At 44.1% G+C, this 24,914-nt stretch overlaps 2 protein-coding genes across 13 annotated transcripts in view; one reads left to right on the top strand and one right to left on the bottom strand.

Moving 5' to 3' along the window:
• The window catches only part of dock7 (dedicator of cytokinesis 7), an 87,803-nt gene that overhangs the window by 18,810 nt on the left and 44,079 nt on the right, over positions 1 to 24,914 (top strand). For all 12 annotated transcript variants that reach the window (XM_062998028.1, XM_062998027.1, XM_062998026.1 and 9 more), the window contains exons 14-21: positions 1,138 to 1,300; positions 18,027 to 18,144; positions 19,040 to 19,110; positions 19,869 to 20,007; positions 20,094 to 20,195; positions 21,592 to 21,678; positions 21,779 to 22,010; positions 23,113 to 23,277. In XM_062998028.1, coding sequence (XP_062854098.1) covers positions 1,138 to 1,300; positions 18,027 to 18,144; positions 19,040 to 19,110; positions 19,869 to 20,007; positions 20,094 to 20,195; positions 21,592 to 21,678; positions 21,779 to 22,010; positions 23,113 to 23,277 — 1,077 coding nt within the window. The remainder of the gene's footprint in view (positions 1 to 1,137; positions 1,301 to 18,026; positions 18,145 to 19,039; positions 19,111 to 19,868; positions 20,008 to 20,093; positions 20,196 to 21,591; positions 21,679 to 21,778; positions 22,011 to 23,112; positions 23,278 to 24,914) is intronic.
• angptl3 (angiopoietin-like 3) lies at positions 5,121 to 12,369 on the bottom strand. The gene is made up of 7 exons (XM_062998015.1): positions 11,814 to 12,369; positions 11,618 to 11,728; positions 11,413 to 11,530; positions 10,031 to 10,144; positions 9,797 to 9,892; positions 8,191 to 8,463; positions 5,121 to 6,967 (listed from the first exon to the last, which is right to left on the bottom strand). The coding sequence occupies exons 1-7, from the start codon at positions 12,315 to 12,317 to the stop codon at positions 6,795 to 6,797; spliced, it is 1,389 nt and encodes a 462-aa protein (XP_062854085.1). The 5' UTR covers positions 12,318 to 12,369; the 3' UTR covers positions 5,121 to 6,794.

The raw sequence follows: 24,914 nt of genomic DNA, 5'->3' as shown, positions 1-24,914 counted from the left end.
AGGTAAGAGTGAAGCCACAGAACGACCTGAAAGCGGCGGGAACAACAGAAAACGAACTGCACCACGATCATCTTATGCCGAGTTCACACTACACGACTTTCCAGGATACACCGTATCCTGCGTTCTCATTGGCTGTTCGACACAGCACTCATCGCCAGTCGGGCGACTCGGATCCAGATATTTGACATGCTAGATATTTAGCGATCATGTAGTGTGAACTAGGCATTACCTGTGGGGAATTTAGGGTCTCACAAAGGTATTTCTGTTTATGGGGTTAAATTCCACATAATAGGGCGGCGCTAGCTCAGCAGTTAAGGTACTCGGGTCTAGTAATCAAAAGGTTGCCGGTTCAAGCCCTTAGTTCGTGCACAACCCTTCTATTTTTAATAGAGATGCACGAGTACCGATACCGGTGTCGGGTATTTGCCCGATATCGCGCTCACTAACTCGTACTCGTACTCGCAAACGTGGCTCCGACACTAAACATCCGATACCGTGAGCCTAGTGCACGTCGCTGCGTTATGCCCGGTTCACACGACACGATTCTTGCCCTGATTTTCGCTCGGCGGCCGGTCGGCGCTAGATTCGCCGGCTCGGGAGCGACTCGGCGTTCGCTCGGCGATCGGAACTCGGCTCTCGATCGCTAAGCGTGAACTATCCGACGACTCGATCCGACCGGCTCGCCGAGCGCTCGGGTTCTCTAGCACGTCAGATATCCGATCTGAGACGTGCGACTGGGAACGAGCGACATGTGGAACAGCCAATGAGAACGCAGGATACGGGTGTGAGGGGAAACGCAGGAGAGGAGTGTAAACAGGTGGGACAGGGGGATAATATAGTTTATATCAGAATACATCAGCACACACACACACGTTTTACAGTATTTCTGACCTGATCGTTCTCTACAAAACATAACAACAAAACACCGACATTGCAAAAATATTGATTAACCTCCAACTCACTACAGAACGATCCATGCTGCTCGTGTTGCCAAATCCACTCAGATTCATTTATTTTTCTCCTTGGAATAAATAAATAAAGAAATACTGTAGCTAGAACTTTTAAATATTGAGATGAGCACGAGGCACGACTCGTTTTCATTAGCAATCGTTAATTTAAATTCTTATTGTTTTCTAGCTCAACTGAAGCTGGACATCTCTCCTGCCCCCGAGAACCCTCACTACTGTCTGACCCCAGAGCTGCTCCAGGTGAAACCTTATCCAGACACCAGGGTGCGACCGACCAGAGAGATTCTGGAATTCCCGGCCAGGGATATTTACGTCCCCAACACCACGTACAGGTACCCACAGCACCGCCTGTGTTAGTCAAGGGTTCGACCTGCTGGTCATTCACACGGTGGGCAAGAGGGCTATTCGGGTTTCAGATTAAACGCTTTTATGTAACCTTGGTACACTTTCTGGACCTTAACTGACCGGTCCAAACAGCAGTTTGAGTCAAGGCCTGGCACGCAGAGTCCTTTATCCAGGGGTTGTGTTGACATAGGACGTTTCTGGTGGAAGTTTGCAAAGCTGGCAGAGCATGAAAGGAGTCACTCGTGGCACCGTATCACTGCTAACTCTGTTTAAACCAGCAGGGATTTAGAAGAAAACGCCTCATTCGGTGCGTGCTTATAGCTAGTGTGCCGTTTCTGACCTAGTTTAAGTTAAAATAAACAGCAGGGATTAAAATAGTGTGTAGAACAGTGGTCCCCAGCCACCGGGCTGCGGGCCGGTACCGGTCCGTGGGTCATTTATTCCCGGGCCGCACAGAAATAATAAATAATAAGATATCGCTACACGAGCAATTTATTTTCCAACACTCTTCGCGTGTTATTGTCTCCAGTCACCACTAGGTGGAAGCAGCGTCTCGTTGCATCAGAAAAAGCTCAGGGTTCACAATGATTTTCCATTCTATAGTTATTCTATTTTAAATCCTCCCGCCCTTGCTGGTCCATGAAATTATGTCTTATATGAAACCGGTCCGTGGTGCAAAAAAGGTTATAGGATGGTGTGTGCTGTGTAAACAATGCCTGTCTTTACCGGGGATGTAACCAACCACCAGATAAAAGTGTGAAGGGTCTCACATAACTGTGGAGGACTCGACCAGTTAAAATAAATAAAGGATTTGGCGCTGTTTTCTTGAAAAATATTGAAATTTTTATAATAAATTTTATGAGTCGTGGATGTTTTTAATGCGCTGCTGCATAATAAAACAAATGCAAAATGTGTAAAATGCTTCTAAACACCTGTGATATAACTAAATCCAATAGTAAGCCTAGTTCTTAAACTTTTATAATAATGTTTTTTCCCAATCCTGGACTAAACTCCCCCAGAATTAAACAGCTATGCTCGTTTTCAGAGCTTTTTTTAACTTATGCAGAGCTGTTAGGACTTTCCTCTAGGCCAGGGGTGTCTAAACTTTTCTTGTTAGGAGCCGCATTTGGAAATAGAAATGTGCAATAAAATAATAGATTACTATAAACGACATGAGATTATTACAATCCGTCCTGAAAGCAAAAATATGCCTGGTTCACACTACACGATTTTTGCCCTGATTTTCGCTCGCCGACTGGTCGGCACTAGATTTGTCGCCTCTGGAGCAACTCGGCGTTTGCTCGGCAATCGAGACTCGGCTCTCAATCGCTGTGTGAACTAGTTGACATGCACGTGTTTACTTTAAATATAAACAGTGTATGCGAGTGTTGAGAAAGTAATAATAACGTAACGACACGTCTCCTGTTGTTCTGACTCGTGTGTTTGTGTATGTGATGTGCATGTACAGGGGTTGGACAAAATAACTGAAACACCTGTCATTTTAGTGTGGGAGGTTTCATGGCTAAATTGGACCAGTCTGGTGGCCAATCTTCATTAATTGCACATTGCACCAGTAAGAGCAGAGTGTGAAGGTTCAATTAGCAGGGTAAGAGCACAGTTTTGCTCAAAATATTGCAATGCACACAACATTATGGGTGACATACCAGAGTTCAAAAGAGGACAAATTGTTGGTGCACGTCTTGCTGGCGCATCTGTGACCAAGACAGCAAGTCTTTGTGATGTATCAAGAGCCACAATATTATTGAGCCACTTTGGGGTGTTTTGGAGAAGCGAGTCAGGAAACGTTTTCCTCCACCAGCATCACGTATTGACCTGGCCACTATCCTGCAAGAAGAATGGCTTAAAATCCCTCTGACCACTGTGCAGGACTTGTATATGTCATTTCCAAGACGAATTGACGCTGTATTGGCCGCAAAAGGAGGCCCTACACCATACTAATAAATTATTGTGGTCTAAAACCAGGTGTTTCAGTTTCATTGTCCAACCCCTGTATTTTCTCTATCTGTACTGATAGTGTAACATTGTGGGGAGGGATTTCTGTACTGGATGTTGTACGTGGTCGTGATCAGATAAATTCTGATCTCTTCCCTACACACTCGCTCCCTGCGCCCTATAGTGCACTTAACATTCTTAAAGGGCCAGACGACATATTTGTAATTCACATTACACAACAGACGAGACGTTAGAAAACAAACTTTTTTTTTTAAATAGTTCTTTTTTATTTTTATTTTTTTATTTTTTATTTTTTAAAGGAAAAATAGTTCCTGTGTGAAGCTTCCCCAGCATTAATATTAATAAAAGTGCCTGTAAAATTTTTTGTTATTTAGTATTTGGAACATGTAGCTTTGTCTCAGAAGTGTCTTGTTGTTGTTACCCTATGGGATGAAAAAATATCGAGATATGTATCGTATATCGCCATTCAGCTAAAATATATCGAGATATAATTTTTTATCCATATCGCCCAGCCCTAATTGGACCGAATCGAGATTTCTAGCATGTCAGATATCTGATCTGAGTTGGCCGACTGGTGTTGAACAGCCAATGAGAACGTAAGATACGGTGTGAGGGGAAACGCAGGGGAGGGGTGTAAACAGGTGGGACGGGGCGTAATATAGTTTATATCAGAATACATCAGCACACACACACACGTTTTTCAGTATTTCTGACCTGATCGTTCTCTACAAAACATAACACCCACGCTGCATTGCAAAAATATTTATTAACCTCCAACTCACTATAGAACAATCCATGCTGCTCGTGTTGCCAAATCCACTCAGATTCATTTATTTTTCCTCCTTGATTTTACGCTGCACATCAGCGCACAAACTTTGATCGCTCGTTACTCGTTGACGAGCATTTTTAGACGTGGTGTCGTTAAACCCCTCGTCACTTCTCGCGTGTGTTCTCGTTACAGAACGTAGTTTGGGAGACCAGAGAAGCTCGTCTGCGATTCCAGTTGGTGATAGACGGTGTAGTGTGTGACCCCCTATCACCGATCAGTCGTGTAGTGTGAACTTGGCATTAAACATACCCACTTCCCTCTGAAATCAATGAAAGCCACTATGAAGTACGTTAATGCTGTTTACATTACTATCGTTTTGATTAATGAAAAAAGGAGATATGAAGCGTTTTAGACCGGTTATATGTGACAATGACACTTAGGAATGACTTTTATAGACCTTAGACCAGGGGTTTTCAACCTTTTTAGATTTGTACCCCCTTTCATGTGCCGAAAACAATCTTGTAATGCCACGCCCCTCTGGACAGGTGCGCCCCCCCCCACAGGTTAAGAACGCCTGCCTTAGACCTGTGGCCCAACTTTCCTTTAATCTCTAAAATACCTCACTGGCCGATGCAGAAAGGGTAACGGGTCACAAATGGCCCGCAGGCCGTAGTTTGGGCACCCTTGCGAGGAACAGTTGTAGCCTAGTGGTTAAGGTACTGGACTAGTAAGCCAAGAGTCGCTGGTTTAAGCCCCACCACTGCCAGGCTGACACTGTTGGGCCCCTGAGCAAGGCCCTTAACCCTCAATTGCTTTGACAATATACTCTCGCAGTACTGTAAGTTGCTTTGGATCAAAGCGTCCGCTAAATGCTGAAAATGTAAGTGTCTTGCTCTAGGCGTAACATTTTAGACACGACTCTTAAGTCTCAGGTTTGAGTCTCACCAGCCTGGCCAGGCGCTCGGTCTAATGTCAGGCCGAGGTGCCCGAGCAGCAGGACGCGTGTCCCGATACTTTTGTCCACGCGTTGTGTTCTGAAGCTGTTTTGTTAAAGAAGACGCAGGTAATCGTTAAGCGTTTATTCCGTTAGAAAAATCATGCACCCGAACGTCTCTCAGGACAAATGTGTAAACAAGAACAGCGACTGTACAGCTGTGCGCAGTGTAGACGTGAGTCAATATGACTCAGTAACATAAAAGGTGAACGAAATGACAGAACGTGTCTCTAGTAACGTAGCACAAAACATGAACACGGCTTAAATATGACATTAAGTAAAAATATATGCATGTGTGTGTTTATATGAGAATCCTGTTGAACAGAATATGATCGTGATACTGTAGTAGATTAATTGTGTGGATGCTCGTGCAGTTCACTGTGAGTCACAAAAAACTCTGTACCTCTCTATCTCCCCCCCCTCCATAATATTGGCAAATGTTAAATTCATGTCAATTTGTACAATAGTTATAGTATTAGACACAACAGCAGCACATTACTTATTTAAAATATTGATTACAATGGCGACAGTTCTGTTTCTGCTCAGTGGCGACAGAGAACGATATTTTTTGCCAGTGAGAACAGTTCTCTTCATGGCGCAGGCGTCTCTTCCGCCAATCAGGGTCCTTACACAGCGTATAAAGATCCTACCCACACATAGTCCGGTCTTCCCGCCCTAGCAGACGCGGTGGCCAATTAGTATCTGCTCCTGGCACTGCCAATCATGCCCGCAGGTGCACTGCCACTTATAGTTTTGAACCGAGGAGTTCAGAATCTCGGCGCTGGTGGAATATAGGTGGCTGCAAGTTCAGAAACTGCTGCCCAACCTGGTGTCGTATTTCTAGGGACAATAATTCATCAGTCTGGATTATTTATCGTGATCTGGTCCTGCGATGGTGGAATAATTTTAAAAAATCAACATTTGAGTTATGGGTGAAGGTATCTGGACCCATATCTGGGTTGATCTGGGTAGTAAGAGTCCAAGCTTGCTCCTTAATGCCTATCGTTGAGCAATTTAACATTACATTTTAAACTATAAGTTAAGGTGCGGCGCCAACATGAGCCACTGAAACTCCCTCCAAAAGGTGTTTGTAACGGGGCAGATCGTGCCTACAAGAATTAAAAAAGAACCCAATATGCTGGATGCGTAACCAAAATGGGACATTATTGTGGCTAAAAGGACAAGAAGAGCAAAGGAGAAGGTGGGTAGAAGGGCAGCACAGCAATATAAACTGGTCATGACAATATGAGGAGCTACCCGGAGCGCCTAAGACAGCCCGGTTCTCGGAAAAAGAGGAAACCAGAGCAAGCTGGGGGCACGGCGCCTCCAGAAAGGGTCGTCACGCTGCCTTTGGAGCATCTCGCTCTTCCAGGGCAGGTTAGAAAAGTGCAGTGATGCCAAAAATCGAACTAAGGGCGAAGGTACAGATGTTTTTTTTGACTCACAGTAAACTATTGAACAGTGTATGCATCGTGATCGCAACAGATCTAGGTGTCAGCATGCAAAAGTGTACTATTCCCCATAATGCATTTAGCTCTATCTACATTCTCTGACCAGTTTTCGAACCGTGTAAGGTCGGACCAGAACTGCACATGCAACATCTCGGATATATTTGCAAGTCTCGGTCAGAGGTCGATGACCCGATACAGTTGCGCCACGCTTCGGCGACGATTCGCAGCCTTTGGACCGACTCGATGAGGATGAGTAAATTTGTTTAACCCTTCTGATCGATGGGGTCGACCGTTCAGTGGAACGACGACGGTCTGACGGACATCTTGGTGAATTTCAGGGTGTACGTGCTCCCCTTGCTCGGTCTCCAGTAGATCCCTTTTTTGCGCGCGGTGCGATTCCTGGACCTCATCCAGGTGTAGCGGCCGTTCAGGTTGAAGCCGCCGCACGCGTTATACCACCAGCCACCTGAAACGACGTAAAATTAGTCCTGCAGTGAACACACACCAACACGGCGCAGTATCGTACCAGGGTTCTGCATTACCACCTCCTGGTTTCTACACTCACTGTCCACTTACCATATAGAAGCACTTTGTAGTTCTACAATTACTGACTGTAGTCCATCTGTTTCTCTACATACCTTTTTAACCTGCTTTCACCCGGTTCTTCAATGGTCAGGACCCCCACAGGACCCCCACAGAGCAGGTATTATTTAGGTGGTGGATCATTCTCAGTTGTGCTGGTATGAGTGGATCAGACACAGCAGTGCTGCTGGAGTTTTTAAACACCGTGTCCACTCACTGTCCACTCTATTAGACACGCCTACCTAGTCGGTCCACCTTGTAGATGTAAAGTCAGAGACGGTCGCTCATCTATTGCTGCTGTTTGAGTCGGTCATCTTGAGTCGGCCCACGGGGCGCTGTTGTGCTGGATATTTATGGTTGGTGGACGATTCTCAGTCCGGCAGTGACAGTGAGGTGTTTAAAAACTCCAGCAGCGCTGCTGTGTCTGATCCACTCATACCAGCACAACACACACTAACACACCACCACCATGTCAGTGTCACTGCAGTGCTGAGAATGATCCACCACCCAAATAATACATGCTCTGTAGTGGTCCTGTGGGGGTCCTGACCATTGAAGAACAGCATGAAAGGGGGTAACAAAGCATGTAGACAAACTGATGGACTACAGTCAGTAATTGTAGAACTACAAAGTGCTCCTATATGGTAAGTGGAGCTGATAAAATGGACAGTGAGTGTAGAAACAAGGAGGTGGTTTTAATGTTATGGCTGATCGGTGTATATATATGCAACCCTGATTGCACCCTCCACCGCTGACTGAGGACGCTTCTCAACTGACGCACGCCCCCTCCGACACGTGCTCAGTCGAGTACATACATACCAATCAGCACTGTGCACGGAGAGCCACACCCCGATCAGCATTATTCCTCAGCCCTGTGCAGGCGCCACCAATCAGTCAGCAGGGGTCGTAATTGCACCAGTTATGAGGACCCATGATCCGACTTGCCCCTAACCCCATGAGCAACAGCCAGCCGCCCCGCCCAGCCCAGCCCAGCCGGATGGCAGAGCTGAGATTCGATATGATGTATTCGAAAACCCAGCGCTGGTGTGCTAGCGTGTTTTTGAAGAACCCTTGTACGTAAAGTTATTATAGAATAGATTCTCTTACCCGTGTTGTTGAGGGTGCAGCTGGAATCCTCCAGGCTGTCGTTGTCTTTGTCCTTGGTGGAGAACATCATGCCCGTGTGGTTGGCCATGCCGTCGGGCAGATTCCCTGACAGATAGGTCAACTGGATGGCATAGTGGGACGCAGGACCGTCCAGAGCGAACGCGTATTCCATGAACCGTTTCTCCTCCTTCCAGTCCTCCAGCTCGATGTTGAGGGTGTAGTTGCCCTGCCTGGCGATGGAGTAGATCTTCGCCAAGCCCAGCCAAAACTCATCTATCATACACAGGGAGAGAAACAAAAGTGTTCCTTACATTTACTGTGACTTTTATTTGATGTCAGACAGGATGAACCTGAGATATTTCATGTTTTATCTGCTCGACTTCATTTCATTTGTTAATAAACATCCATTCCTGCATTTCAGGCCTGCAACACATTCCAGATAAAATTGGGACGGGGGCAATTTAGGGATAGTAATGAGGTGAAATAACTAAATAATGATGTGATGATGTTAACAGGTGATTGTGATCATGATTTGGTACAAAAGCAGCATCCAGGAAAGGCTGAGAGTCTCTGATGAGTAAAGATGATCAGAGGATCCAGATTGTCCACAAATGTGTGAGAAAACGATTGAAATGTTTAAAAACAATGAACCTCAAAGAAAACCTCTACAGTGCAGAATATCATTAAACCATTCAAGGAATCAGGAGGAATTTCAGTGCGTAAAGACCAAGGGTGCGAGCTTAATCTGAACGCTCGTGATCTTCCATCCCTCAGACGGCGCCGCATCAAGAACCTCCACTCAACACTAGCTGATATAACCACATGGGTGAGGGATTAGTCTTTACAATACAGAGTTACTGCACTAATCATACTTAAAACTTTACTGTGCAAAAAAGAAGCCTTATGTCAACCATGTCCAGAAGCGGCGACGGCTTCTCTAGGCTCTGAGGCATGTAGGATGGACCATCACACAGTGGAAACGTGTATTACGGTCGACCCCGTACTGCTGCACATCTTAAGACGTGTTTGCAGTAAGAACGAGACAAAATAAAAGCTGAAACACTAAATCACTCGGTCTCCTCGGTGCCAACATTACAAAGTGGTAAATGCTTTACTGTCCCAACTTTTTTGGAATGTGTTGCAGGTCTGAAATGCAGGAATGGATGTTTATTAATAAATGAAATGAAGTTGAGCAGATAAAACATGAAACATCTCCGGTTCATCCTGTCTGACATCAAATAAAAGTCGAAGTCAATATTTGCATTTTCCATTCTGATGCCAACTCAGTCTGAATAAGTTTGACTTGACTAAAATTGACTGGCAGTAAACCCACAAACCCCGGCATATCAGAGCCACCAGATCCCTTTACTGCATTGGTCTAGCATTCAGGCCTGTTCTGTTATCTTGGTGTACACCTCTATGCATATTCACTTACTCCTTTACAATGTAAATGATGATTTATGATGATACTCAGCATTTGTGTGTTGATTTATGAATTGATTTCAGTTTTAGCATTGAAGTCTGGACGCTTCTTCATCTTTTTGTTTATTTATTTACCACTTTAATTTATTACTCATGTAAGAATGCTAATTATATGGTGACTTACTTTCTAGATTTCCAAATCCGAGCTCATATTTGTCCCAGGTTTGGTCAAAATCCACCGACCCGTCCACTCGCCTTTGAATAACCGTGGCTCCTCCATCTGCAAATCCAAGAATCAGAAAACATATTAAAAATGATATTATTTATAGATTATTTATAGATCCATGCAAAAGTGTTTGTATTTGTAGATTAAGAATCTGTGCAGGTCAGTGAGGTATTAAATGTAGTTCATTATTACCTGAGCTGATCTCACAGTAGGTGTTGAACGGCTCTGATTGGTTGGGTTTGATCAGGTAAACTCCACTGCTCCTCTGGCCTCTGTTGAACACGTCGTTGCAGTCCGTGGGAAGATCTAGAACAAACGTAACATGTAAATCCTCACGTTTAAGAGTAAAACTTTTAAACTTTTAGTTTTTTAATAGAATGTATATATATTAGGCACTAAATTATAAAAGGGTTGGTCTGAAGGACAGTTGTAGCCTAGTGGTTAAGGTGCTGGACTAGTAATCACAAGGTCACTGATTCAAGCTTCACCACTGCCACGTTGCCACTGTTGGGCCCTTGAGCAAGGCCCTTAACCCACAATTGCTTAGACTGTACACTGTCACAGTACTGTAAGTCACTTTGGATAAAAGTATTTACTAAATGCTGCAATGTAAATGTAAAACCCCATATTGTAGTAGTGGGTGAGCATGATTTACCAGTTCGCCACTCACACACCCTTAATATTGCAGTACGTACAAAACTGCAACTTTTTATGATTTACAAATCATCTTTACATTAGAATTATTACAAATTATATACATTATGTATCTTAATTTACTGTGTAATTCTTACAAACCTTCTTGTCTATTTTATGCAAGCAGTGCTCAAACATGCCTCATTCATTACCCCACTTTGGGAACCAGTGAACTATATATTTACATTTGACAGTATACATTCTGAGCACTTGAGGGTTAGGGGCCTTGCTCAAGGGCCCAGCAGTCACAACCTGGCAAAGGTGGGTCTTAAACCAGCAATAATTACTAGTCTTAATTACTTACTAATAATTACTAGTCCAGTACCTTAACCGCTAGGCTATAACTGCCCCTGTATGAATAGGGGTAACCATATGATGAACGGTTCACAAGTTTAGATAAGATAATATAAGAATTAATTAATATTAGTATTTATTCACCGAAACTTTGTTTGGTAGCTCTTAGTGAGATCAGCAGCAAAAATAAAATAGAACTAAGTTATAAAAAGAAATATATACATATACATATACATATACATATATGTATATATAGAACTAAATATATGATTAGGTGCAACACAAGATACAGTGAAATGATATGAAATATAGAGTACATTTACATTTTCCCAAAGCAACTTACAGTACTGCGACAGTATACTACTGTCTAAGCAATTTAAGCTTTAGGGCCTTGCTCAAGGGCCCAACAGTGGCAGTGGTGGGGCTTGAACCAGCACCCTTTTGATTACATGGTGATATGAATATAGACACAGGGTTTGAGTAGTGTAAAACTGAACAGCGTAACTTGTATCACAGTAGATAGAAGATAATAATAATAATTATTATTATTGCAGATTATAGATTCATATTTCCGTTCTCATTCTTACCGTTTGTGTACGTGGATGAATCGGTCGAGTTGGTCGTCTGATATTCCAAAACGTTCGGCTCCTCCAAACTGGAATCCGTCATTTTTTCAGCCGTCTCTTGGACCGAGTCGTAATTGAGCTTAAACGAAACAATAAAGAATCTCAACAATAACCCAACAATAAAGGATTCGTTTCATTAAATCAGATGTTAGTTTTTTAGATCTACCTTGTCCTCCAGGCTCTTGATTTTGATTTTCTGAAAGTTGAGCTGCTCGTGTTGCTCCCTCACCGACCTGAGAAGCTCTTTGATCGTCTTGTCTTGGGTGTCGATCATATCCTACGAGGAAATCATTTTAATTTCTCACTCCGTTTCTAAACTAGCATTTGCTTGAAGGCTAGACGTGAGCATGAGCAAGACCTACCTTGAGCGCGTCGATCTCCTGGATTTGCTCCACAGGCACCATGCTTTTACTCAGCCCCTGCAGCTTCTCCTCCAGGTTCCCCACCTTGCTCTGGAGCTGGCTGCGCTCCTGCAGGATGCTGTTGACCTTGGAGTTGATCTCCAGCGACAGGTTCTTGATCTCCTCGTTGTTCACCTTCAGAAAGCTGGTGGTCTTCTTCAGCTCCTCCTCCTCCTCCTTGATCTCGTTGGTCACCACCGAGAGCTGGTAGAACGACCGGTCGAAGATGTTCAGCTTCTGGAAGATGTCGTTGATCTGCGCCTTGGTCTTGTGGACGAACTCGCGCAGGCTTTGTCCGAGCTGCAGGAGACCGTTAGCCAGCAGCCGTACGTCGTCCAGCATGGCGAAGCGCGACCTGGCTTCTGTGGGTTGTGCGTTCGTGAGAAACGGCGGCTCGGTGACGGCAGGCTGTGCTCCGTCGATGGTGCACAGGCTCCACAGGAAGAACAACCAGACGAGCTTCATCGTCGTTTTTAAGGGTTGCTAGTTAAGCCAGATGTTCCGATCTGATTCAGCTCCTTCTCCGATCTGTGTGCAACAGGGTTCGAATCAACCCAACCTTCCATAAATACCCCCCAGACCAGAAGGGGAGGGGACTGGTCGATCATTAAACTGGTTGATCCCTAGTGGCTGCATCAGAGCAAACAAATCATAGCAGCATGAACACCCGCCCCCACTTCGCCCTCAGATCCCCCCACCGAACGCCTATAATCCGTCCCTTTATCCACCGCCGCTGATTAGCAGCCACCAGCTGTGCCGCCGGGGCTCTGATAAATCATGCGCCCGCTCTGTATCATCGCCCCACCGACGGGACTCTGGTACTGAGGTGGGAATTAATAATAAACTGCTAGATTTACATCACTGGCTTTGATTTACTGGCTTGCAGCATCAGCACCACTGTGTGTATCGGTGTTCTCATTACTGGGCGGGTCAGGCCATGCAGTGCAGGGTAGCTGTGGTTTGAAAAATGTTCCGAAATATGTGGACACCCTTCCTACCAATCAACCGGTGTATAAAATTCATGAATAATTAATTATTAATGATTTAGCAGGCGCTTTTATCCGAAGCGACTTGCAGTACTGTGACAGTATGTTGTCTAAGCAATTGAGGGTTGCTTAAGGGCCCGACTGTGGCAACCTGGTAGTGATGGGGCTTGAACCAGCGACCTTTAGATTACTAGTCCAGTACATTAACATTTACATTTTCGGCATTTAGAAGACGCTTTTATCCAAAGCGACTTAGTGTACAGTCTAAGCAATTGAGCGTTAAGGGCCTTGCTCAAGGGTCCAACCTGGAAGTGGTGGGGTTTGAACCAGCAACCTTATGCTTACTAGTCCGGTGCGTTAACTGCTAGACTACAACTGCCCTCAGTACCTTAACCACTAGTCTACGTCTTCACCTGAAAAAAGCATTGAAGCGTATTACCTGTTAGCATTTGAGTGTGGTGGAAACACTTGAAAGTGATTAGTAGGAGGGGTGTCCACATACTTTGGAACATTGTGGCACCAGTTTGGGAAAAGACCTCTTTTTTGACTGAGTTTGGGGTTTAGGAGCTTCAGTGACCGGCACCTTGGAATGGAACGAACTGGAAAGTCAACAGTCAGCCCTCTGGTCCACCTCACATGCTTTTTAGATGAGCACAAATTCCCACAGACGTTACGCTATCAAATCAGTCCTTGTGGTTTTGGAATGGAATGGGACGGGATGTCCAACAAGCTCATGACCAGACGTCTGCATATTTTTGGACATATTTATATGGTGTCTCGACGTCAAAGATATCCAAACCAGGCCTGTTTCAGACACACCTCATTATATGGTATTGCTGTGCAGGTCACGTGACCCCCTCAGAACTCTTATCAATGAATAACGAGACGTTCACACCCGCAGCGTCGAGCCCTTTCAGACACAGACGAGGGTCTGTGTGTGTGATGTGACGTAGCACCTCCACACACAATAGATCTGTGAAATCAGATTCATCAGCTGCATACTTACACTGATTAATGGCTCATTATCAAAGTGATTCGCTTCTCATTTACCTACGAATCGTTTCTCAATACAGACTCGTTATCGTTACACTGATCAGCCATAACATTAAAACCACCTCCTTGTTTCTACACTCACTGTCCATTTTATCAGCTCCACTTACCATATAGAAGCACTTTGTAGTTCTACAATTACTGACTGTAGTCCATCTGTTTCTCTACATGCTTTGTTAGCCCCTTTCATGCTGTTCTTCAATGGTCAGGACCCCCACAGGACCCCCACAGAGCAGGTATTATTTAGGTGGTGGATGATACTCAGCACTGCAGTGACACTGACATGGTGGTCGTGTGTTAGTGTGTGTTGTGCTGGTATGAGTGGATCAGACACAGCAGCGCTGCTGGAGTTTTTAAACACCGTGTCCACTCACTGTCCACTCTATAGACACTCCTACCTAGTCGGTCCACCTTGTAGATGTAAAGTCAGAGACGATCGCTCATCTATTGCTGCTGTTTGAGTCGCTCATCTTCTAGACCTTCATCAGTGGTCACAGGACGCTGTTGGCTGGATGTTTTTGGTTGGTGGACTATTCTCAGTCCAGCAGTGACAGTGAGCTGTCTGATCCACTCATACCAGCACAACACACACTAACACACCACCACCATGTCAGTGTCACTGCAGTGCTGAGAATGACCCACCACCTAAATAATACCTGCTCTGTGGGGGTCCTGACCATTGAGGAACAGGGTGAAAGGGGCTAACAAAGCATGCAGAGAAACAGATGGACTACAGTCAGTAATTGTAGAACTAAGGATCGGTGTATAAGCGGTTGAGTTGATACTGGCGGCCACCTACGATCGCTTTGACTTTCTTAGATGATTCTTGATTTCAGGCTGATAAGGGTGGCACAGTGGGCTCACAGCACAAAGGGCCTGGGTTCAATTCCCCAACTGGGCTGCCAGGGTCCAGCTCCGGGTTCCACCCAGGAGAAGTGTAGACAGGCGACCGGTCCGGTGTCTCTTTACTGTGTGATTGGATTAGCCGCCAGTGTACTCACTCTGAGCTGCTTCTCCACAACACGTACCTGTAACGCCCAGGTAAACATACACACGGCTTAAACGTTTCCTACGCCAGCTACGCTCAGAGGACGCCGTGTTTGCTCACCGGATTAAATAAGCGTACAAAGCTTTATCCAGATGGCGTTTAGAGCTTAGATTAATCCTGGTTCGTATCCAGATAATCTCCCTGGATTTTAGAGGCGGCCCTGAGGCCGTGTTCTCTTAGATCGCCATGCAAACTTGTTAAAAGCCTGAATTTGTTTTAGTAATAATATTAATAATAACAACATTTTATTAATAAGTGCTTTTCAAAAACCTCAAGGACACACAACAACAGGCCAAAAACAGCATGGAAACACCGGAGGCTCCCTCCCATCGCTCAGAATTAAGGCGCCCCCCAGTCGGAGCATTTTAAGGAATCTAAGAATTTAGACATACCCTCTTCTCGGGAGCGTAGGATGATGTAAACTAGTGTAAACAATTCTTACCCCTTTGTCCCGCTTGGCTCTCTTGATTGACCCCTGGCTGGATCCATATTAAAGAGAGCAAACACATCGATGACTTCCCTGTGTGCTCAGAGGCCCAGCGATGGGTGTAAAGAACAAACCCGACCAATGAGAACCGGGCGTGTATTAATGAAGGAAATAAACATGTAGGAACTTGCTCGCTTTAGGACAATCGGACCCTCAATAAAAATCCTTGAATCTTCTAGTCAAGTCAAGTCAACTTTATTTATATAGCGCTTTTTACAATAGACATTGTCTCAAAGCAACTTTACAAAATCCAGGACCAACAGATACAGAAACCCCTGTTGAGCAAGCCGAGGGCGACTGTGGCAAGGAAAAACTCCCTGAAAATTACAGGAAGAAACCTTGAGAGGAACCAGACTCAGCAGGGCCCGTCCTTCTGGTCTCGTCCTGCTGGAGTAACAGATCAGAAAGGGCGTGAGAGGCATCGAAGTGGAAAATGTTGATAGCGGCATCAAATGAAGACGAGGCATGAGAGAGGGGCGCTCTGTGGGTCATTTACGACCCTTTGGCTCCCAGGAGGACGAGCTAAATGGCATTGTGGTGTTGGAGCAGCGGCGCTCTGAAGTTTCCTACTGACCTGCAGTCCGATAAACCACAAAGAGTTTTGAGTGGTCAGTTTCAAAGACTTTCACTGGTTTATTTTGAGAACTTAGCATGAGAACGTTGCAGTATCAGGTCATTAGCAATATGTATACGTTACTGACCGTTAGGGCTGCGCGGTACATCGCAAATATCGATATATTCGATATTATTTCTTACACAATATTGACGATGACCATACTCGTTATCATCGCACGTTTAAAACAGCACAGAAGAGCCGCGCAGGACGCTCTCTCAGGTCTAGCTCATCCGTTCATGGCGTCTCTCTCTGCCACAGCATTTTCCTTTACTAACACAAACACACAGCTCAACATTTTCACCATCTTGCCGCTGTCTTTCTCTGAAGAACCGCCCGCAATGTTTAGACAGAAATAACTAATAACTCAAGGATGGAAGAAAACGTAACCAGTAGTAGGGCTGCACGATATTGGAAAAAACTGACATTGCGATTTTTTTTTTTCCTGCGATATATATTGCGATATTAAAAAAAAAAGCAGGAATTTTCACCACATTATTAATAATATTAATAATGCATGTATCTAACTCTAAATAAGGGGCTCATCTGTGAGAAAGCGTGGTGCCTACAAGAGATACAAAAGATTATGACCAGCTGCATCTTTGTACTCGGTTGAAACTGAGCATTAAACTAAGAAAGCTTCAACGTCACATGAGGGAATTAACAGGATTGACAGAATGGGTCATTTAATATTTAATTTCACAATCAAAACCTCTTCAAGTAGTAAACATTATTAAAAAAAAAACTATACAAACAAAAGAGCAGCTATACACCCGTTCCGAGATGCCTTAGTTACTAAGCTCACTACTGAGGCGTCTTAATATTTCAATGTTATTTTGACTCAAGAACGAGTGAGAATCGGAAGCGTCCTTAGTGATGAAGGCAATCCCAGAATTCATTGCGGCATCTCTTCTCTCACAGAAAAATAAACATGGCTGACGGTGCGGACAAAGTTATTTTCAAACGTAAATAAATAATCATTGATTTTTAACGAGTGTTTTTATTTGCAAGTTTGGGCTCGTCAGCAAATGTAAGAGTTTTCTGTAGACGAATCGAGATGCTATATTGACATGTTAGCGCTGTCCCACGTCCATGACGATGCTGAAACGATATATCGTGCAGCCCTAACCAGTAGTGAAGATCTAACTGGGTTGGTTGTGTGCAAATGGTTCGGTTTCTATGAGTCTATGAAATAGCGTGAAGGGGAACAGAGGGGTGAAAGCTCCCCCCGTCCCCTCATCTTTTCTTCCACTGCACACTGTTTTTGTTCTCGTCTTTATTAATGTAAAAATCGACCTCTTATTGAAGTCGTGCTACAGAACTGTTATTATTAATGGGGAAGGGGGGGGGGTGCTATTACCTGACAGCGAGAAGGTCTTGGGTTTGATTCTCAGGTGGAGCTGTCCAGGTCCCTTCTGTGTGGAGTTTGCTTGGCCTCCACGTGTCTACGTGGGTTTCGGAGTTACAAAATTGGCTGTTTTGGCTGGTTTTTGACACCGAACTTAAACTGATGAATCTTGTGTAACGGTGACAACCTGGCAGTGGTGGGGCTTGAACCAGCGACCCTCTGGTCACTGGCCTAGTACCTTAACCACTAGGCTACAGCTGGCCCAGTCACTCAGTCACATAAACAATAAATCCATTTACATTCGCAGCATTTAGCAGACGTTTTTATCCAAAGCGACCTATTGTTTGTATTTGCCTTGCTCAGGGGCGGTGGTGAGGCTTGAACCCGCAACCTTCTGATTACTAGTCCAGTACCTTCACCACTCAGCTTTTGAATGAATTAGTTAGGTTGCTCTTTGATTACTTGGCTGCTTCTTCATTAATAACGTTTTTTTTGCATGTTTTGTTGTCTTTGGTAGATAAATTAAATAAATAAATTAAATAAACAAACATGCAGGTCGCTGTGAACACAAACCACCTCCGAGGTTCAGTTCTGTGACATTAATTCTTTGTTTGTTGGTTTTGCTGTATATTTTTTTGTTAGGAACCTGCTGTATGTGAACCCACAGAGTCTGAATTTCGCCAACCGCCAAGGCTCCGCCCGCAACATCACGGTCAAGGTGCAGTTTATGAACGGGGAGGACGTCAGCAACGCCATGCCCGTAAGTCATGAGGCCAAAACTCTTTACATTTCTGTTATTGCTCTAATAGATGTATTGGTGGTGGACAAAATACTGGAAACCTTGGATTATGGGTCAAAGTTCAATAAGATTAAGCGATTGTTCTGATTATTCGACACAGTCTTAACAGTCTAAGTTTTATTAATATTTTATGAATTATTTAGAAGTACAGATCATAGAATGACCCACAACACCCCTTTTTTTCTCCCAATCTAGTCATTTCCGGTTCCTAATTGTGAATCTGTTCCCCTGAACCCCTGATCTGACCAAGGACAGCCGGATCACCGCACGCCCCCTTTCACACTCCGATCTGCAGCCGCTTCTTTTCACCTGCCAGTGTTGGGTTCTCATGTAGAACTGTATCATGTACGGAGGGCAACACTAGGCATCCAGACCAGTTCTGCAGGGTGCATATCACACCGGCAGTGGGAAGAGCGACCTTCCCTCTGTAAAATATGGTCAGTTGTGTTTGCGTGGACGCCCGGTCAGGTCGATAGCTCTGATAAAAGCACTCTGCTCTTCTCTGTGCGATCTGGTCCCAGTGTGGTTTAGTAGATGTAACGTATAACTTCCACAAGCAGGCGTTCGCGTACAAGTTTATTTAATTATCATTATTTTTATTTGTGACCCATTTTTTTGCCTCGCGACGTCCAGGGTTTGAAAAACCCTGTGTTGGACCACTGTGCCACCCAAGCACCCCTTTTGCATCATTTTTTTCCACTTTTCTGTTCAGGTTTTTATATTAATATTTAGTTCCAGAGGTTTTCTCTGGTTTACGTGTGGAATTCACACTCAGACAGGACAGACCCTAGTGAAATATAAAACACTGCTCATGTTTTGTGTGAACCCGGTGTGTGATTTATTTTTTATTATTTAGGTGATCTTCGGTAAATCCAGCTGTGCTGAGTTTTCACGAGAAGCCTACACCACTGTGGTCTATCATAACCGGTGAGTTCCAGATTAGACACAGTTAATTATATTTTGATTAATTGCTATCAAATCAGATTTAACATAAATATACAATATATGGCCAAAAGTATTAAGAGATCAGCTAAATACTGAGATCAGGTGTTTCAGCCACGCCCAGTGTTAGGAGATGGTTTGATAAGTTCAAGTGTGGAGAAACTTCAGTGGTCTGCGCAAAGACCTGACCTAATAACCCACGGATCTGCACTGGGATGAATTGGAAGACGTAAAATAATTGAATAAATAGGAAACACAAATTCCCAGAGACGCACTTCGACATCTTCTGGAAAGCTTTCCCAGAAAAGTAGAGGCCACAAACAGGCTGCTGTCGCATATTATAGCATATTATTTAATCATTAAAGACATTGTGGTGGACCTGGGCCTGGACCTGTCCCCAGATCCTTAACCCACATGTCCTGCTTGCTGTTCTATGTATTTACTTGCTGCATTGTATATAAGGTGTGATATACAGAGCTGTAAATAAATAATTGCCCCCTTTTTGATGAAATGACACACAACGTTACACATCTATCTAACCTAGCCTCTGTGAGGGGTGTGCACGTCAGTGTGCCCCCTTGGCGCTGGTCCCAAGCCCAGGTAAATAGGGAGTGTTGTGTCAGGAAGGGCATCGGGTGTTAAAACCATTCCAGATCAGATATGTGGATAAGTCATACTTACTCTGCTCTGGTGAGTTGTTTGTATTTATTCCTCCCCCCTGATTGCTCTGGTTGGGTTTCCAGCTCCCCGGATTTCAGCGACGAGGTTAAGATTAAGCTCCCAGCCTCTCTGAACGACCATCATCACATTCTCTTCACGTTCTACCACGTCAGCTGCCAACAGAAGCAAAACACTCCTCTGGAGACGCCAGTCGGATACACGGTACCCAGCCAGACAAACACTGAAACCTAGTGCATATTTAATATTCACGTACATTTAGAACTTATTGTTTGCTCCGTCTGTCATAGTGGATCCCTATGCTGCAAAACGGACGCCTGAGAACGGGACACTTCTGCTTACCGGTGTCTCTGGAAAAGCCACCGCAGTCGTACTCTGTGCTGTCTCCTGAAGTAAGCCGGGTTTAGGTGTCTAAATATTAATCCCACTGCTGAATTTTCAGAACGATAAGATGCTGCTGAGATTTATGCTGCATAGGATTTTAGTAATTCTTAAAACTGGTGTTAGGAATCGAACAAAGTCTTCTCATCGATTTCTATAAAGAAGTAGACCGACCCCCTGCTTTGACTTTTTAAAGATGGAACCTTTTATTCAGTCGTGATAACAGCTGACATGGTGTTAATAATTAAACAGCAAGGGTTGTTTGATTATGAACAGGAATCTTTGTCTAAGAAACGTTATTATAAACATCTCTGGTCATATGCAATGTCTGTGGTGCGGAGGTTCAAAAGTTCTCAACATAGATTAGTTTAGGTTCAGGCCGGACCAGAGATGTTCGTAAGACACAGAATACGAGTCCGAGTCTTTATATTTATATATATATTGGAAATGTAGCGTAAAAAACAAACAAACTTGTAAGTTCAGATAAAAAACAACAACAGATTAGCGACTGTATTTTGCCGTTGTACTTAGTGCTTTTACTTTCCTAGGTTCCAGTTAAAAGCTTCAACTGATACGTTTTGTTTTCATTACAGAACAAAAGCGCTCGATAAATCACGGCACAGCGGCCCAAATCCCAAACACAGCCAAAACAATCATAACCGCTGCTTACCTTAGCTTCTGTTCTTCCAGATGCTATTACATTTATAAGCGTGCGTCCCATTACGAACAGAATCCGTTATTTTGTAAATGTGCTTATAATTAAAAACCTCCAAACTTTTCCCGGTGGTGAAGTAAAACAGGAAGTCGTTAGAAAGCCGATCGAGCGTTTCATTACCACGTCATCTGTGTGACGCAAACCGAATAAATGCAAATAACAGCATTTCTTACTAACAATTACAATCAGAAGCTCTGATTGGTTCAGAAAGTGGTTCTTACAACCGTTAGCGCCGATTCTGTAGGAGCGTCCCGTTCACCCCGGTCGTTCCTGTGAAGTGCACTACGTAGTGAGATTCCAAAGATAGGGAGCGACGCTTCATCACTACGCCGGAAGCTGGCTGGAACATTTAAAACGGCCGGAGCGTTATTATAGAGCAGAAAATGATGCGATCAGAATATAATATATAATTAATTGTCATAGGTAACTAATGTTAACACATGCTGACGCTCGGGTTGGTGTACGTGCTTTGCCTGACCACATACAATATCTATAGACGTACTGATTTATTTCTAAGCGTGTAGGATTTATGCTGGACCCTGTCGTAAAGCGTCGAGCCGAGGTCGCCTGTAGATTAGATGATCGATCAGGACGATTCAAACACATTTTGAATTATGTTTCATTCACTGTGTTTATTTTTACTGTAGAATTTTTAAATGTGGCGTTTTCTTTTATTCCTCTGTGTTTTTAAGGTTCCTCTTCCTGGTATGAAGTGGGTTGATAACCACAGAGGAGTGTTTAACGTCGACGTGATCGCTGCGTCCACTCTCCACACACAGGTCAGTGCAGTATTCACTGTTTATTTTGTGTGTGCGCGCGCGCGCGCGCGCGCGTGGGGAATAGAACCTCTCGTGTTAATCCGTTCTGTTCCCTGATCAGGATCAGTATCTGGATAAGTTCTTCGCGCTGGTCCACGCTCTGGACGAGCACATGTTCCCGGTGAGGATCGGAGACGTGCGGATCATGGAGAACAGTCTGGAGGCGGAGCTGAAGGGAAGCATCGCGGCGCTCAGCTCGTCCCAGCTGGAGCCGGTGGTGCGCTTCCTCCACCTGCTGCTCGACAAACTGGTGCAGCTGGTGGTGCGGCCGCCCGTCATCGCGGGACAGATCGGTACCTACTCAGTCTGGTGCTACATCCATTGCTTAAACATATTTGAATTCATGAAATGTTCAGCGTTCTCGTGATTGCCGTGTGAGGGCGCATTCACTTGAGAAGCCGCAGAACCGTGAGCCTCAGCGGTGCAGTAAAACGTCATCAAAGTGTGAAGATGAGACGAATCTGCATTAGATCCAGTTAGGGCTGCCACTTTTTATTTTTCTATCGATTCATCTATAGGCTGTTTTATTGATGAATCGATTCATCTAATGATTAGTTTTTCTTCAAAGAATGTAATTCAGAATCTCATTTACGCTTCTTTTATTTTAACAACAAACTGTACGGTGTATCGCTTCTCAAAAACACAAACAACCGGCGCTCTGGGGGCGCAGCGGGAAAAGAGCTGGCGTCTCAAACTTACGAGTTCTAATCTCAGCTGTGCTGCCGGCAGGCTGGGTGCCTACACAGACGATGCCTCCTGTGATTGTAGTGGAGTGGTAGCTTAACTAAGTACCATGTTAAGGTACTAGACAAGTATTCTAAAAGGTTCTGACCGTTCAAACCCGGCCACAGTTAGGCCCCTGAGTACGGCCCTTTGCTTCTTAATTGCTCAAAATGTGGCTAAAAGCGTCTGCTAAATGGTGCAAATGTAAATTATTGACTCGTCTGGGGTGTGGGATGTTTAATGTCTGCAATTACGACCTCTACTGGCTGGTCGATGGAGCTGCACAGAGACGGGGAATAATAGAGATGGGTGCGTGCAAGGGGGTGTGTTGGTGCGGCCCTCCTTGATCAGAAGTGGAGCGAAATGCGTTTAAGTAATTGGATATGACAAGATTGGGAAGAAAATTGGGGTGTAGCAACTTCAGTAGCTTCTTATGTGTGCTGAAAAATATTGCTTCATCTCGAGTTATTGACATACAGATCCCGTTAAAGCCATTTTCCCAGATCTTTAAATCATTTCATGTCACTTTGAAGAAGGTTTATTGATTCTACTCTGCACAGATCATCTGATAGGGAGTAAAATATCTTCAGCACCGGTCGTCACATCACCGAGCTGGATGATAAAATCCTTTACAGGCGTATTTCAGTGATGTACTTTTTCCTTTTGTTGCAGTAAATCTGGGCCAGGTTTCCTTCGAGGCCATGGCGTCTGTAGTGAACCGTCTGCATAAGTATCTGGACACCAGTCAGGACATGCACGGACGCAACAGCCTCCTTTCTTCCTACGTCCATTACGTCTTCCGTTTACCCAACCTGGATCCGAACTCTCCCTCGCCAGGTACGCCTTATCTTGGTGGGTACGTTTTAGGAACTGCTTTTCAAGTCCTTTTAGAGCTTTCTGGGGTTCACTGGGTTTTTTGGCAGTCAGTATGAGTACAGACAGTGTCATAAGCCCTCTGTGGTTATGAACCAGGATCTTAGCGGTCCTGCTATCTGTCTCTTCTGGTATTCATTCCTATATGTATATACTGGTTATAATCTATATTATTATTATCTACATATATTATTATTACTATTTTCTGTGTATTATCACTATTACACTTGCTCATACTTATATCTAATATTATATTTATTATATAATATGTATAATATGTAGATAAATATATAATAGTGTATGCAAGACTATGTTTATTATTGGTCATATTGTCTATATATACTTTTAACTAATATATTGTATATATTTATAACTATAACAGTATCTTTATTTCTATATTTGTATTTATATCTGTATCTCTCTCTCTCTCTCTCTCTCTCTCTCTCTCTCTCTCTCTCTCTCTCTCTCTATATATATATATATATATATATATATATATATATATATATATATATATATATATATATATATATATATATATACAGTGTATCACAAAAGTGAGTACACCCCTCACATTTCTGCAAATATTTCATTATATCTTTTCATGGGACAACACTATAGACATGAAACTTGGATATAACTTAGAGTAGTCAGTGTACAGCTTGTATAGCAGTGTAGATTTACTGTCTTCTAAAAATAACTCAACACACAGCCATTAATGTCTAAATAGCTGGCAACATAAGTGAGTACACCCCACAGTGAACATGTCCAAATTGTGCCCAAATGTGTCGTTGTCCCTCCCTGGTGTCATGTGTCAAGGTCCCAGGTGTAAATGGGGAGCAGGGCTGTTAAATTTGGTGTTTTGGGTACAATTCTCTCATACTGGCCACTGGATATTCAACATGGCACCTCATGGCAAAGAACTCTCTGAGGATGTGAGAAATAGAATTGTTGCTCTCCACAAAGATGGCCTGGGCTATAAGAAGATTGCTAACACCCTGAAACTGAGCTACAGCATGGTGGCCAAGGTCATACAGCGGTTTTCCAGGACAGGTTCCACTCGGAACAGGCTTCGCCAGGGTCGACCAAAGAAGTTGAGTCCACGTGTTCGGCGTCATATCCAGAGGTTGGCTTTAAAAAATAGACACATGAGTGCTGCCAGCATTGCTGCAGAGGTTGAAGACGTGGGAGGTCAGCCTGTCAGTGCTCAGACCATACGCCGCACACTGCATCGACTCGGTCTGCATGGTCGTCATCCCAAAAGGAAGCTGACGCACAAGAAAACCCGCAAACAGTTTGCTGAAGACAAGCAGTCCAAGAACATGGATTACTGGAATGCCCTGTGGTCTGACGAGACCAAGATAAACTTGTTTGGCTCAGATGGGGTCCAGCATGTGTGGCGGCGCCCTGGTGAGAAGTACCAAGACAACTGTATCTTGCCTACAGTCAAGCATGGTGGTGGTAGCATCATGGTCTTGGGCTGCATGAGTGTTGCTGGCACTGGGGAGCTGCAGTTCATTGAGGGAAACATGAATTCCAACATGTACTGTGACATTCTGAAACAGAGCATGATCCCCTCCCTTCGAAAACTGGGCCTCATG

This window comes from Trichomycterus rosablanca, chromosome 6 (genome assembly GCF_030014385.1).
Source record: "Trichomycterus rosablanca isolate fTriRos1 chromosome 6, fTriRos1.hap1, whole genome shotgun sequence".
Classification (NCBI taxonomy): Eukaryota; Metazoa; Chordata; class Actinopteri; order Siluriformes; family Trichomycteridae; genus Trichomycterus; species Trichomycterus rosablanca.
The sequence above is the reverse complement of the archived record's forward strand: the minus strand, read 5'-3'. Positions and strand labels throughout refer to the sequence as shown.

Bases quoted from the DNA above. Each gene is read 5' to 3' on its own strand.
- angptl3 (XM_062998015.1), bottom strand. From the start codon at position 12,317: ATGAAGCTCGTCTGGTTGTTCTTCCTGTGGAGCCTGTGCACCATCGAC. The intron at 11,729-11,813 runs GTAGGTCTTGCT...ATTTCCTCGTAG, and splicing joins AGGAGATCGACGCGCTCAAG to GATATGATCGACACCCAAGA. The intron at 10,145-11,412 runs GTAAGAATGAGA...CGTTTGTTCTAG, and splicing joins TTCATCCACGTACACAAACG to ATCTTCCCACGGACTGCAAC.